The following is a 16,093-nucleotide window of genomic DNA, read 5'->3' as shown; positions in this document are numbered from 1 at the left end:
CTTAAAAGAATTTTGTATTAAATCAGACATTCTTATTATTTATAGAAATGGTGGTTTCCAGTCATCCCCCCTGATAGGATCACAACCATATTGTGGTACAACAGTACCTCCAACAATCGTATCAGATAGCAACAGGATATTCCTTAAGTTTGTCACTGATGGGTCTGCTTCTGCTAAAGGATTCAGAATTTACTATGACTCAACTGCTTCAGGTTAATATAAGGTCATCAGCAATAGAATGTTATCAATAGTGAACTGTTTTAGTTTGTGATTTGGCCAAGGTGTAAATACTATTGTTATATCACAAAAACTATACTTAAGCATGAGCATTTTCAAATGAATTACTCTGTAAGTATAACTGAAAGGGTTATATGTCTCCCATTCTCCCATAGTTATGGATTTTATGCAACCATTCAGTGAGTTATGGATATCTATTGATACATTGGCTGAGTTCAGTTTTTTTTCACCCTTTCATTCTTCTCTACCTCATTATAGTTTCACTGAACAATGAAAACCACTTGAATAATAATTAAGGTATTAAGATGATTTTTAAAGAACTGGTGAACAAAATCTTTTGAAATTTACACAATGTTGATCATGAAATACACAAGTGTGATTAGTGTATTTTGTGTGTACTGTAATGAGTGGTCTTTTCCATTTTGAAAATTTAGTATGTAGGGATCTCTGTGGTAAACTTTTCTAGTTAAAAACTTTTGTATGGCTGTCAAACCACAAACAACAATTCTCAATGGTAATCTCAAGAAATCCACTAAAATTTAGTTTGTAATGACTTCTTATTTCTTTCAGGTTGTGGGGCTGATTTGACATCTCCTACAGGAGGATTTGTCTCCCCTAACTACCCCCATCCCTACACTCACAATGCTGAATGTTTCTGGACAATAACTGTTTCTCGGGGAAGTGCTGTTACTCTGGTATTTGTGGACTTCTTCTTGGAAGATAACCATAGATGTGAATATGATTATGTTGAGGTATACTCATTAGAAATTGAGAAATCTGTAATCTTAGATCATTTTACAGTTTACCAAAATATTATTTACTTCCTGGTAGAATATCTACTCTTTGCAAGTTAAATAAAGTGTGTTGATGTTTTGTGATATTCGACTTTCACAAGTTATTAAACTCTATGATGTCACCAATGGAAACATCACAATGTGGCTTTCAACCAATGATACACAATCACACAACAACCAATTGCATCAGTGACTTTTTAATATCACTTGTTCGTATCACATCATCTGTAGTTATATATTGCGAGTATCTAGCCCTCTAAGAAGTAAATAAAACAACCAAATTATAGAGAAAATGTGTTTATTACCTGCAAAGTAAGTTTTGGGTTCTATAGGAATCATTTGTCTGTTCATGTACTTTGTAAGGTAGTCTTGTATAAAGCAGGATAATAATTTTAAGATGATTGCAAATGGGATATAATCCAACATTAGGGTTTAATGTACTTAGGGATTTTATATCTTAAAGCTTGAATAAAGCATAACTCGTACTTAATTGTTCCATGGATTTTTTTGTAACATAATAGTAAGGTCAGGCATCATATGTAGTGTTGCAAGAAGCAATATGGATATTTGCAGATACTTGCAAATCTAGATAAATACAAAATATCCACAGTTTTGAATGTGATGTTCTGTGGAGACATTCAAAACTTTATATCATCTGTTTATAGGTAATGTCACAGTAGATAACACTGTCATGGGAACTTGCCAATATTATTTTAGTATTACGTTAGAAGGAACAATGGTAAAGTTGCTGATGACCAAACTTAATTGTTTTGGATGTTTAGTTTTGCAGACACGTGTATTCTGGTTGTTTGGGTTGTTTAGTTTTGCAGACATGTGTATTCTGGTTGTTTGGGTTGTTTTATCAGTCATTGTTATTGTTGTTTTTTAGGTTAGAGAAAATGGACCTCGAGGTAAAAAATTAGCCCTTTACTGTGGGTCCCAGACACCTGACCCTGTAACCTCATCAACCAATAAATTGTGGATCAAATATAGAACAGATAGTTCAGTGAATGGAAGAGGTTTCCATGCTACTTACTTCACAAGTAAGTCTATGTATGTCAGTGAATGGAAGAGATTTCTACGCTACTTACTTCTCAAGTAAGTCAGTGTAGTTCAGTAAATGAGGTTTTCATATACCACAACGAGTAAGTTAAGGTTTCCATTTTAGAATCACATTTTAAAAGCTATTTCTGCCACTCATCTCATGTTGTTTTCAGGGAAATATTCACAGAGTTATTCTTGAATGATGGTTGTGTTATTATACAAGAGTTAGTGTTCCTGATTTTTAGCTCAACCTGCCCGATGGCCATCTGATCTATTGCCATCAATTTGCATCCGTCGTTGTCCCTTGTCGTTAACAATTTTTCAAAATTCTTCTCTTCTGACACTACTTGACCAATTGGAACTAAACTTCGTGTGAATGTTCTTTGGGGTATCCTGCATAGAACTGATTTTGGAATTTTTGATCTGTCGGAAAACATAGCAGCCATTACTAAAAATAGAACATAGGGGTCAGACAGTAGTTTTTCGCATATATTTCCAATACTGTGAGGTTTAGCTAAATTCTGGATAAAACTTTTGTTTTAATTCGTTAAGCCATGTTTGAGTTATTGCCATAGACGACTCCTTGTAAAAGTTATTGCCCTTGAAAGGGGAAAAATGACATTTTTTTTTTTTACAGTTTTCATTCAATACCTGTAAAACTATGATAGATTAAAAGAAATTTTCAATTGTTGAAATGATCCTTATGATAAGTCTTACCAAAGACTTCTTGAGTCAAAATTGTTGCACGACTTCTTGTTAAATTTATTGCCTTTGAAAGCCAAAATTCAACAAGGTGAGCGATTCAGGCTCCTGGAAGCCTCTTGTTTTTTTTTCTGTTACAGATTGTAATTTGAGATTGACATCTTGGAGTGGAGTGATAGAAAGTCCCAACTTTCCTGACCCGTACTATAACAATAGGAACTGTACTTGGATCATACAAACAACAATGGGAAACACGATCAATGCTTCATTCTCACACTTTGATGTTGAGTCACACAGTACTTGTCAATATGACTTCTTACAGGTAATAATATTATTATTTATAGGTACAAATTATCTATATACTCACTTATTAGAGTGCTTGAGTACTGTATTGTAATCACCTGGTCTATACTTTTCTGTAGCAGATATCTCTGAGGGAATGCTTAGATATTTGCTATATTGCTTTTGTATGATGGCTTGTACCTTCTCTCTCCTTTCCAGGTTACTGGCTCTTGTACTTCCTGTCTACCAATTGATTTAGTAATTTTTTAGGTGGTATGTAATGGACATTTTCGTTACAAAATTCTCAGCTTGTTAATTGCATTTGCATAGTATCTTGTACTACGTGTCCACTTTCAAGGTTCGTTGTACCATGTGTCCACTTTCAAGGTTTGTTGCTCATCTATTTCCAGTTTCAATTGGAACTCCTTAGCCTTTCACGTTACACTAAAGAAAAACCTTATAGGCTAAAAAATTTGAACAATGCAAATCTAAAATTATAGTTAAACTGGTTGAATTTTTTACCTTTATTTTTTTCTTAGCTCCTTGATTTGCATTCAAATTCTTGAAAGAGTTATTTTTTTTCTATATTTCTAGTGATATCTAACTAATTTTTTTAGCACCACCTGGTGGATAGAGCTATTTTGATATGCGTATGACTAAAATTTTCTATGAAGATATTTTCCTTTTTACATCTGAAGTTATTTTTTAGTGTAGTGGAAATGGCGAGTGAGTTTCGATTGTTACCATAGGACCTATTAATTTTTCAGGTTGTGGATATTTGAAATTTTCAATATAAATCAGCTTCCATTGGAGGAAATCCTTAGAAATTTGATGTATTGCTTTTGCATGATGACTTGTACCTGATGTCCATCCCTTTTACATAAATGGTTGAGTATTCTAAGCACTACATAGCATGCAACATCTTGTTTGAAATGTCATATTTCTGTCTTATTTTGGTTGCATATTTCTGTAATGAATTTTAAAATTTGATTATTTTATCAAATGTTCATTGTATGATGTTTTAACTGTACATTGTTCAATTATTCTTTGTTGGTTGCTAAAATGAACCATTATTTCAGGCCATTAAGAAAATCTTACAGATGTAATATGTCACTAATATTATCTTGTAATGTGATATTTTCCATGAGACCATGACCCTATAATAAGTAAAACTTCGAAAAAATTCAAAATCAATGAAACTTTGCTAACTACTCAGGCAATGATATTCCATCATTATTGGTACCCAGAATTAAAGTATCTAATTACTCTGGCAATAATATTTATACCCCACGTAACGAAGTTGCGATGGATATAATGTTTTTGATCTGTCTGTCCGTCAGTCCGTCAGTCCATCTTCAGTTTTCCAGACTTTTTGTCTAAATGCTTGCAGATGTTGACATGATTTGTGGTACATAAGTTCACCATGATAAGTTACAGGTCAAGTATAACTTTTGTTCCGCTCCAATGATTTTTACCGAAATTACGGGCCTCAGTGAACTTAACAAAATTCACAGAAATAATAAAAAGAATTTTAGTATTTGAATTCACCATGATTAATTACAGGACAAGGCTGTAGTTGGTTCTGCTCTAATGATTTTTACTGAAATTACAGGCTTTGAACTTAGCTAAATTCACAGAAATGACCGTTTTTCCGACTTTTTTTTCTAAAAGCTTGCAGATTATTACATGATTTTTTGGTATATAAATTCACCATGATAAGTTATAGGTCAAGTGTATGTTTTGTTCCACTACAATGATATTTACTTTGGATGAACTAAAACTCAAAGAAATCACAGTCTGGAGTTTTAAACTACTATTATGAGTAACAGAAGTTAGTTAGAAGATAAAGGTCTAAAGCCTAAAAAACTCTCTTATTCGTTTTTTTTTAATATTGGGGTCCTTCTACATGTATTTCTCTTATGAAGAAATTTACTTGAGTATCCAACATGGGGACATCTGGGGTATGTGAGTGCGCTCACCAAGGTTCTTTAGTCCATCATAATTGGTACCCAGAATTAGAGTATCTTACTACTCTGGCATTAATATTCCATCATTACTGGTACCCAGAATTAAAGAATCTTCACACTATATGTAATAAGAATATGAAATTTCTTGTAAGATACGTGATGGTGACACAATGGCTGCTAATGAGATAGGAACATACTGTGGAGAACGTATCCCACCAGCCATAGCTTCTTCCGGAGAAACGCTGTGGATTAACTTCATGTCAGATTACTCTTTAGCTGGGAATGGCTTCAGATTGGAATATATTACTAATGGTATGTATCAACATAATAGTGGTGGTATTGTAGCACTGTTAATTAAAAGAATTATTACAGTGTTCAGTTTGCTAAAAACATTTGACTTGGTTGTTATAGATCCACGTTTTATTATAGAGGTATAAACATAAAGATTTTCTTGGTTTACTAGTGAAGATTGCAAATGGTAGATAACTTTGCATGCTAAAAACAGGAAGGTGTAAGGGATGGATACTGATCCTTTTTTTGTAAATAATATTCTTATTCTTAAAAAAGTTTTCATATAGCTATGTAAATACATTTATATAGTCATTAAAATCCATGATGTTTTACAAGACAAAGAACAGTCTTGTCACACTGCACAGTGTTTCTCACCTTAAATCCATAGATATCCATCATTAGTAAATCTAAGTGAAATTGATGTACTATTTTCATTGCAATGTAGACTGATGACATATCTCCAACAAAATTGAAAATATAGAGGTAATTACTGAAGTTATTCAACACTAAAACTGTCTTTTAGGGAAGTGTCAATATTCCCTGAGATGAAAATATTCCCTCTTTAATACTATAATTTGATTGTTTTACCACATGGTTTGAGAACTACTAGTTTCCATTGTTATGAATGTTCCCATTGCTGGTGCCACTTGGTCTGAGAATTATTAGTTTTCATTGTTATGAATGTTCCCATTGCTGGTGCTTCTTATTGAGCAAAGATTTATAAATTAAGTTTGATTGTTTTTTGTTTTTCACATTTACCTTCCTCCATATTCCTTTTCCACTAAAACATTTTTTTGGATACTTTAAACTTCTGGTTGTCACTTTAGAATTTATGTTTCCTCTTGGTAGATGTCATTCATGTCTATTCATTACAACTTGATTCACAAAATTAACTGCAACTTGTGCTCTCCAGTTTGTATTAGATTTATGTAATTTAACTCAGAAATTTGTATTTTCCTGATGTATGTGGTTCTTTCTAACTTCTGCTCTGAGCAAATTGTACCCATTTTGAATGTTAAACATAACTTGTTTATTTTGGACCTTCATCCATTACAGACAGTTTAATTGAAACTGAGTTCATCATTATTTAAAGAATGTTTACGTATATGAATTGGTTATTAACACTCTAATGGACCCTTGTTTTGACTTTTTGTAATAAATTCTTAGGCATAAGAATATGATAAAAAAAAGTAAAAAAAAATTCACTGATAAGGTTTTCCATGACTTCACTATATTAAATTTTTATTTGTAAGTGCTCTATTCTTGATTGAGGAAAAGACAGTAATGAAATGATTTTCTAATGTGCTAGTCTTTTCAAATAAAAGATAAGATCATTTCCTTGTTGTATGGGACATTCAGTGACTGACAGTTTTATAGTTCTTTTTTATATAACTAAGCTAGGATCGAACTCACAACTTTCCACACTCTAGGAGAGCACACTCAGGGCCCCAAGACCATGATTGTGAAAATTGATCATTTGTCCATGTCTTTGCAATTAGGTTTTATTTGATTGGGTTTTATTTGTTTTTTTCAGGTTGTGGAGGTTATTTAACCTCTCCTACAGGAAGTTTTACCAGTCCCGGATATCCACAGCCATACCCACATCGTAGAGAATGTGTTTGGCATATCTCAGTACCCACAGGAAGTGCCATACAATTGACTTTACAGAACTTTGACCTAGAAAGTCATGCAAGCTGTCAATATGATGTTTTAGAAGTATGTAAATATAATGATAATAATAATAACAAGTGATACTGTGTTTGCAAGCAAAACACAAAAGTCACCAAACAGGCAAATGGTCGGGTTCAGTCAAATTCTGAAGCTGCCATTGAATTTGAAATGTAATGTTTATCTAACCACTTCCGGGTCAAATGACCACCCCCATATGTAGTACCAAAAACACACTGAACCTAGACATATGCATTGTAAGTGGATTATTTGTGTGTATTATGATTAAAAGTAGTCAAAAAATAAAGCTGAGAATGTGTACTTTAAAATCATATATGTAATTAACTACAAAAATGTATGAATATTGTTTACATATGTGAATAATTTGCCTCCATGCTGTCAGTTAGCAGAACAGGTAAAAATGTGGATTTTCAGTATTATTTATTCAAGTAAATTTTGTGAAGAATTTTCTATAATCATCGTACCATTAGCATAATGATTTTGGAAGCCTTACTTTCCAAGCTTCGCAATGGTATGCAACTTTAAGATGTCATTTGTCCTGGGAATTCACTGTGAGACTTTGAAAATTACTTTTTTAACATGTAAAGTAATGGAAACGTTAGAAGTGGTTAGTGAGACCATAAATTAAATTATGGCATATTTCAGAGAAATGCATAATTTGAGGAAAATTGCCTTTCGTGGTCATTATTTCCATTTTCCCATAAAATCAGTATAGTGATATTGGTAATCTGGCTATATTTTAAGAGGTGCATTGTGCAAGGTATTTTAAAAAACAACATAGCAACAAGATTTTTATCAGTAACAGTGACTCATAAATTGACGTCATCCATGAAATACACAACGTCACTGCTTGGGATATTCAAAGTACTCAAATAGTCACACAGCACAGACTTAGAATCACACAGTAATGAAATAGGTATGATATAAATTGTTGAAATCTGTTCTTTATTCATAATAATAAATGATATTTACTATTACAACTTCTTGAGTTATTTTAGGTATCAATTTGGTGTGACAAGTTAGTTAAAATTGTAATTTTTTAGTAATTTAGGGAAAATAGCACTGAGGGGCATAATATAAAAATGACCATTTCTTTGTAGTCCTATGTCTGATTTTGATAGTTTTGGTCTTATTAGACTCACAATACCACAAGCTTTCATAAAATGTAAAAAAAGAAAAACATAAAAACTCATAAAATGTTTTTAAGGTCTCACTAACCACTTCCGGGTCAAATGACCACCCCTCTATGTAGTACCAAAAACACACTGAACCTAGACATATGCATTGTAAGTGTATTATGATTAAAAGTTGTCAAAATAAAGCTGAGAATGTGTACTTTAAAATCATATATGTAATTAACTACAAAAGTGTTTTCATTGAAATCGAACAATGTTGAAATTTTGCCAATTTCGGTGGCCATTTTGAAAAAAAATGGTGGCTTTCTAAAAAATCTTTTTTACGCCTTTGATGTCAGCTAGCTATAATCAGCGTTCTGACTTATTTCCATATACTTAATGAGTTTTTTTTAATTTTATAGCATATTTTTTCATTTTTACGGGTTTTGTTTTGGCAGCCATTTTGAAATTCTGGAAGTTGTTTGCACATCCTATGAGTATGGTATGAATTCAATAAACGCTTTCCAAGTAATTGTCTGGACATCTTCACGTTTAGAAGAAGAAAAAAGTAAAAACAAGTCGCAAAATTCCTTTTTGTCAACTTAATAATATACTTTATTTTGTGAGGGTACAACAGTTAGTTTACAAGAACTAATCTTCCCTTAGGCCCTCATGCAACTCAAATGAGACATAACTATATACACATAAGTCTGTTTACAAACATGACAAAATAGTAAAAAAAAACCAAACAAACAAAAAAATCAAACAAAACAAAATTAACTAATGCAAGTATGTATTAATGTTATAAAATACATTGAAACAGGTGTAAATGTGAAGACATAAATCACTTGTCTCTCAAATAATCATTTCTTTATATTTATGATTCTTGATGCAATGTTAAGTTCAATAAATAATGTTTGATAGGGTTAATGCATGAATATAGGGGTATTGTCTTCAGATGTAATTTATATTTTTAGACTACTGTATTGAAATATGCCTTCTGATCCTGCACTTTAATTAGTTATTTTGATAGGGATACTAGACCATATAATTTTACTTATACTTTCATTAGTGCAATATTGAAATTTTTGCATACATCATCCCAGAGGGCACGTCACATGAATTCAACGTTGAAATCACGTCAGTTCTCAAGGTTGAAACAACGTTGAAAAATGGTATTGAAAATAAAATTGAAATGACGTGGAAATTTGATGTTGGATCATCGTTACGTTATGACTGAAAATCCATGTATAAATAACGTTGAAAATTTACGTAACATTCATGTTGAATTAAGGCTGATCCTTAATGGCAGTGATTGAGTTGAAATAGGCCATGTTTAAATGTTATCACCAAGAAGTTTTTTTTATTTATTTTTCGTTTTAGTTAGTGATGCAACAAAAAATTTTCTTGTATATTTAGTATATTTTGTTCAATCCTACTCAACATCACATGCCTTTGAAACACTTGTGAAATAATATACCTTCTCATTAAGTTGGAACCACACTCAGTCTAAGCATACCAATAAAGTTTGATCTCAATATTAATAACAAATAACTAAAGGTAGGAATGCATATCCTTTTAATCTTTGAAGTTTTAACTGATATGGCAATAATTTAACTTTGTAAACCTTCAATGATGTTTTTATTGTAATATATTTTAATCTTATCTCATTGCACTCACAGTTACAAAAGACTTTCATTGCTATATGTCGCCGAAAATTATGCTCACCATTAGATTATGTTGGGCAAGGCGAAAATAAGTATAATTGCCAGTTGTCAACGATGATATTTAATTCTGCAATAAAGGACATGAATTATAAATGGAATGAAAACAATGAAAAATATATGAAATATTCCTCCGTTAAATTCAAATATCAATTATTTTACAAAGACTATTACAATTGACTAACCTGCAATAAAGGATGTCGATAAGACAATCCACTCTGGTGAAAGTCGAAGTGCAGAATGACAATTTAATAAAAGAAAAGTAAAGTCCGTGGAGCGGGAACCTGTTAGCGGAGAGCGGTCCAGTCAACCGTCACATGATGATTACAATAACAATGATTATGATTATGAGAAGAAGATGGAATGTATAGGAATATACTCAAAAGTAAATAAGATAATAAACGAAAGTATATTTAGGTATTAAATAAATGTATAACAACCTAAATATAACAACCAAAAATATACCAAAATGTATATAAATATTTATACTGTGACATATATATATACATATTTTATTTGTAATATACAACTTTTTTCATCAGTTTCTACCCATTCAACTAGTTCAACATAAGATGAAAGTAAACAGTCTTTCAAAGTAGATTTTTTATTAACAATAATGTACATGTATCAAAAACATTTCTTATAAGTTCTGTGAATAGAAAGTTCTTGTGCAACAACTTGTTTCTTTATCCACCATTGTGAAAACTCTGACCTTGCATCTCTGAAACAAAAGTACATTTTCTTCACAACCATGCTTGAGATAAATAAACCCCTATTTAATGTGTTAGACTCTAATTTTTAACATTACTACCTTTACATATTTTGATGTACATGTAATTAATGCATGCAATTTGTGCATTGTCCATCTGTCAATTTTTTTCAAGATTTATAAAAATTGAATTGGTTATTTGGTCCCAATTATACTAATATTCCGGATTGAAGCAGAGTTGCTAAAAGCCCTTGTAAACTCATATTCAAATTTTGTTTCAATTTAATACTGTTGGCTTAACAACATTCTAGAGTTACTGAAGAAAATATATAAACTTAATGTACATCTACATATTAGGCCTGAGATTCCTAAATATCATCACATTCCATTGATCAGTTTGGGAGGGATTGCGCTCGGAAGATACAAGAACTGACAAGGAGACAATTAGGAGGTGACATGCATGTTGTGATTTCTATATGTTCAGAAAGGGAATATAAAGACTACTGACGTCATCCTTGAGTTTGTAATATTTATAACGTATTTAATATGTACTTACAAGAGCAGGTGTGATTACATTGTAAACTCTTCCAAGTTAATTCATTCTGTACAATATGTATTCTCCATGGCATCGAAGACTGTAACTGCTTTTCAACAACTCAGTGCTACTTAAGTGTCCTAGAAGTAAAGGTGTATTTGATAAATTCTGATAAAAAGCAAAATAAATATAAAACAGAAAACATCTCTTTGCAATAATCTGAATTAAATGATTTATCAACATGGAATAAAGTCAGCATCAAATCAGGATTCCCTCTCCCTTTTTTCGAATAACAGTAATTATACTAAATTTATCATTATTAACACGAACTAACATTATAAATAAGCAATCTTATTACATGTATAATAAAATAACTCACATACTGTGAAAGAAATGGGTCAATCTGCTCTGTAATCGGCATTTTCTTCTCGTTCTTTGCAATCCGTGTTTATTTACATCTTCAAATTTGAAGAAAGCAGATGGTCGAAAAGTGCATGCGTGGAGTGAAATTTTAAAATGCCATTCGGAAGTCCTCAGTCATTTCCGTTGGAATATATCGTACAAGCTGAAAGGCTGAGTAGTTCCGATTGCATTTAGTACACATTGGCAGTAAATTTCAAATTTATTTTAAAAGTTTGTTTTACCACATTTGACAAGTAATCAGCGTCAGTGTAATTACAATGTTTTAAAACACTTTACAACTATTTATACTTAGTTTGGAATACTGAGCTTTACAGTAAGCTTTTTTATAATTTCTGTAATTTGACTCTGAAGTGGAAAAACCGTGGATGAATCAATGTTGAAATTATTGACACGACTTCAATGTTGACACAATGTCAACACATCCACATTGATTTCATCGATGTGGAAACAATGTAGACATTTCGTCAAAACATCAACATGGAATTTATCCGTGTGGATACGACGTGGAATTGACGTTGATCCATGTCACCACCAAATATCCACCATATTTCTACATTGATTCAATATGGAGTGTCCGCTGGGATAGTAGCAAAGAGTAATCAAGGGAACCAAGATTTTAGTGGAAATTAAAAGAATGTAATCCAGGGACAAAGACCAGACTAGGAAAGCAGATGCACACAACAAAGAACATGAAATAATGAAAGTAATACATACAAAGAAGTGAAAACAAATGAGCAACTTGGACTTCACTAAGAAATGGTTAGGGTAAGTGTCCTCTGCTTATCTAGAAAAGGAAAGGATCTAGAAAAGAATCTATTTAATTTCTTTTCCTGGTTTTTGCTTTGACAAAAATCAGGAAAGTTGCTGTTGTTGATATCTTATTACTAAAAAAATAGATGCTACCTTCAATATTCATGTCACCAATACCTGTTAATTTTTTGTTTTAAGATTTATGAAGGAAGAGACAATACTGGTCCCTTGTTGGCTACAATATGTCACAAGCAGAAACAGCCACAAATAATGACATCAACTGGGAATAACATGTATATTAGATTTGCCAGTGATAATTCTGTCAGTGGAAACGGATTTCAGGCATCTTATCAGGCTGTTCTTGGGGGTAGGTGTTGATCATTGAAAGAAAACAATGAGATTTTTAATTGATATGAATTAATTGTTTGTCTATGAGGGATGGAGCTTTCTGTACTAAAAAAAACATTGAACTTGGCTATTGTGTTTAATTTCTGAGGGAACAGTTATGGTATTTAATTGTTTTTTTTTCAAACTCTTGCAAAAACATTTTCAGAAAAATTTGAGGGGTTCAGACTATTTGAAACCTCTTTCAGATATTAATTAAGTTTGGTTGTTCAGCATTTTTATTAAAATGTGCTATGCCTATGGTATGAAAAGGCCAAGTATTTGTGAATTTATGTAAGCTGGGTACGCAATATACTGACATGTACTTTTTGGTCACACTATAGACCCATATGTGCTAATTTTCTTTGTAGGCTCATTTGGCACGTTTGGGAGGTAAATGCTATACTTTGCATTTTTAACTTTTTAACAGTTTTTGACCAAATTTTTACCAGATAGGGTTTCACATACCTCATGGGATAATAATATGTAAGGGTCTATTGTATCCTCAAGGCTTCACAATCATTGTAAGAAAATCCCATGTGTTAGAAACTTTTATCATTTTTTTCCCTTGTATGGTTATATAATATTTTGACTTGACAGGCTGTGGTGGTAACTTCAGTACACCTTCTGGTACCTTAATGTCTAAAAATTACCCAGAGAATTATCCACATAATACAGAGTGTGAATGGCAGTTAACAGTGAAGGAGGGAAGGTCTGTTGTTCTGACATTTTTAGACTTTGATGTTGAAGGGTCGACAGGAAGATGCCCTTTTGATTATGTTGCTGTAAGTATCATGTACAATGAGAACTCATACGTCTGTTATGATTCTTGATTAATCAAATGAAGTATCGTCATCAGATTTTTAATTTGTCTCTAATCAGGAGATAAATCTTTCACAAAACATTTTTCTGGAATGTTGCAAATATGTAAATATACATTTTCAATGAAAAAAGAATGTTTACTACTATGTGAAAGTTCAACCGAATATATCCATGTAAACGTCAAAATAGCAACAAAAAAAAGTAAGAAAACACCATATTACTCATGCAAAGAAGTTGTAGAAGTTACAATGTGGTTGACTGCTTTTGTCTGTCAATACCAAGGTTTTTGCCTGTATTCATTCGTTGTGTTTTTTCTGATTTCTTTCAAACTTGGACGAAGTGTTGGTAACCATGATAAATTTGATGGTTTTTACAGTAGCTGTCCTATCACATCCAGATTTATTGTATTTTTTTTCTATTATAGGGTTATGATGGTACAGATGCAAATTCAACTGAACTGTTTAAACATTGTGGTACAGCTGTTCCCAGCCCAAGTGTGATACAGTCGACAGGGAATCAGATGTTTATAAGAATGAGAACTGACAGTTCAGTGTCAGCTAAAGGCTTTAAAGCTACCTATACCACAGGTTGTGGGGGAGAACTCTCAGCTGAAGCAGATGGAGAGCTAATCTCTCCAAATTACCCTCTTTCTTATGGTCCAATGAACAACTGTACATGGGTAATAAGAGGAGAACATTCAAGTAAGTATGGTCCAATGAACAACAGTACATGGTTTATATAAGGAGGTCATTTGAGTAAGTATGGTTCATTGAACAATTGTACATAGGTTATACAAAAAGGTCATTCAAGTAAGTACAGTCCAATGAACAACTGTACATAGGTTATACAAAGGATGTCATTCAAGTAAGTACGGTCCAATGAGCATCTGTACATAGGTTATACAAAGGAGGTCATTCAAGTAAGTACGATCCAATGAGCAACTGTACATAGGTTATACAAGGAGGTCATTCAAGTAAGTATGGTCCAATGAGCATCTATACAAAGGATATACAAGGAGGTCATTCAAGTAAGTACGGTCCAATGAGCATCTGTACATAGGCTATACAAGGAGGTCATTCAAGTAAGTAAAGTACAATGAATAACTGTACATAGGTTATACAAGGAGTTCATTCAAATAAGTGAAGTACAGTAAACAACAGTACATGGTTTATACAAGAAGGTCATTTGACTAAATACAATCCAGTGAGCAACGATAGTTACACTATATGTTCCTTTAATTAGTGTTGACCATCACTTTATGAAGCGACTTATTTCAGGCATTATCAGTGTGATACAAAGTTGAGGCATTATCAGTGTGATATAAAGTTGTTTATTACTATTGCCTTATTTGACCAATGTGCTATTGTTTCAAAAAGTGGTTTCATAAAAATTTATTTTATGCATTAATTTGCCAAGAAATTTAGTTTGGTTGAAAGAATTATAAGGGTTCTAAAATTCTTAGGGAGAGGAGATATTGCTAGGGGTTTCTAATTGTTGGTATTTTTTTTATATTTATTTTTTGCAAAAAAAAAAACCAAAAAAAAAACATTTGGTACTAGGTCTTTGTCAAAAGTTGTTTTGATGCAATGAATTTTTATGTTTCAAATATTTAAGTTAATTGGACTATAACTTCTTTCAAGGAAGAAGGACTTAAATTCAATTGGTTTATTTAACAGTATTTAGCTTCATATTTATTACTTCAGTTTCCGTGTTATGGGTGAATTGTTAAAAGTGTCTGATAACTAAGGAGGCACACATTTGACTAATTATTATGCAATATCTGTTATAATTTAAAAAAAAACAACATTTTTAGGGATTGATATAAACCAATCATATCCCTTCCATATTTTCACAGATGATAGAGTGACCTTAACATTTACCCATATGGACCTTGAACTTAATAGAATTTGTAACCATGACTACGTAGTTGTTTATGATGGAGATGATGCTAATGGGACAGAAATCGGAACGTACTGTGGCAACACAATACCAGCACCAATAACGTCCCAGGGGTCAGCCATGACTGTTCAATTTATCTCTGACCAATCAATCCAGATGTCAGGGTTTAGAGCTGTTTATACCAAATCTATTTCAAGTAAGTAAAACAAGCTTTGTTTTCTTTTACTGGAATTAAATTGTCTGTATAAAAAGATGAAAAAATCTTTATATAAAAATTATATAAATAAAAAATAAAAAGTTAAGAAAGTATGGTAAATGACAGAAAGGGTGCAAATTGCTAATGAAGTTGTTAATATGTAAATATAAGTTATTGTCAGTGTTTGCTGTTGAAAAAAATACATATTGCTCAGTAACTGTTAATGATTTATCTCCCTTTGACAGGTTGTGGAGGAAACTTTACAGCAGAACAGGGTAGTTTTACAAGTCCTGGATATCCCAATGAGTACCCTATGAATACAGAATGTGTATGGACTGTCTATACTTCACCTGGCAATCAAATAATGATAGCATTTAGGTAATAGTGTTATACATCGATTTAGGATTTATAATGGAGAAGATTTTGTTATATTTTTTATGTTGGTGTTTGTCTACCTTGTAATTAAAAGAAGAATTGAATAATTGACCTGTTAACACTCTTGTGTCTTTCAAATTTTAAGCTGTTGCAGT

At 32.1% G+C, this 16,093-nt stretch overlaps 1 protein-coding gene and 1 long non-coding RNA gene across 4 annotated transcripts in view; one reads left to right on the top strand and one right to left on the bottom strand.

Annotated features, from left to right (window-relative positions):
• The window catches only part of LOC148610996 (cubilin-like), a 113,996-nt gene that overhangs the window by 51,098 nt on the left and 46,805 nt on the right, over window positions 1-16,093 (top strand). Inside the window, exons 26-36 of the mRNA XM_088591004.1 lie at window positions 46-212; window positions 808-989; window positions 1,921-2,074; window positions 2,918-3,099; window positions 5,179-5,338; window positions 6,852-7,033; window positions 12,461-12,629; window positions 13,247-13,431; window positions 13,893-14,169; window positions 15,324-15,563; window positions 15,809-15,941. Coding sequence (XP_088447130.1) covers window positions 46-212; window positions 808-989; window positions 1,921-2,074; window positions 2,918-3,099; window positions 5,179-5,338; window positions 6,852-7,033; window positions 12,461-12,629; window positions 13,247-13,431; window positions 13,893-14,169; window positions 15,324-15,563; window positions 15,809-15,941 — 2,031 coding nt within the window. The remainder of the gene's footprint in view (window positions 1-45; window positions 213-807; window positions 990-1,920; window positions 2,075-2,917; window positions 3,100-5,178; window positions 5,339-6,851; window positions 7,034-12,460; window positions 12,630-13,246; window positions 13,432-13,892; window positions 14,170-15,323; window positions 15,564-15,808; window positions 15,942-16,093) is intronic.
• Window positions 8,568-11,627, bottom strand: LOC148610997 (uncharacterized). 3 transcript variants are annotated; one of them, XR_015924035.1, is made up of 4 exons: window positions 11,473-11,627; window positions 11,111-11,229; window positions 10,031-10,566; window positions 8,568-9,915 (listed from the first exon to the last, which is right to left on the bottom strand). It is a non-coding gene; the product is annotated as an uncharacterized LOC148610997 (long non-coding RNA). The 3 variants fall into 3 exon arrangements; XR_015924036.1 differs by having other exon boundaries at window positions 8,568-10,566; window positions 11,469-11,620; XR_015924034.1 differs by having other exon boundaries at window positions 8,568-10,566; window positions 11,473-11,618.

The sequence above is a fragment of the Perna viridis genome, chromosome 7, assembly GCF_037379345.1.
Source record: "Perna viridis isolate PV_CMFRI_1.1 ecotype Kerala chromosome 7, ASM3737934v1, whole genome shotgun sequence".
Taxonomy (NCBI): domain Eukaryota; kingdom Metazoa; phylum Mollusca; class Bivalvia; order Mytilida; family Mytilidae; genus Perna; species Perna viridis.
Note: the sequence above shows the minus strand (reverse complement) of the source record. Positions and strands in the feature narration are given on the sequence as shown.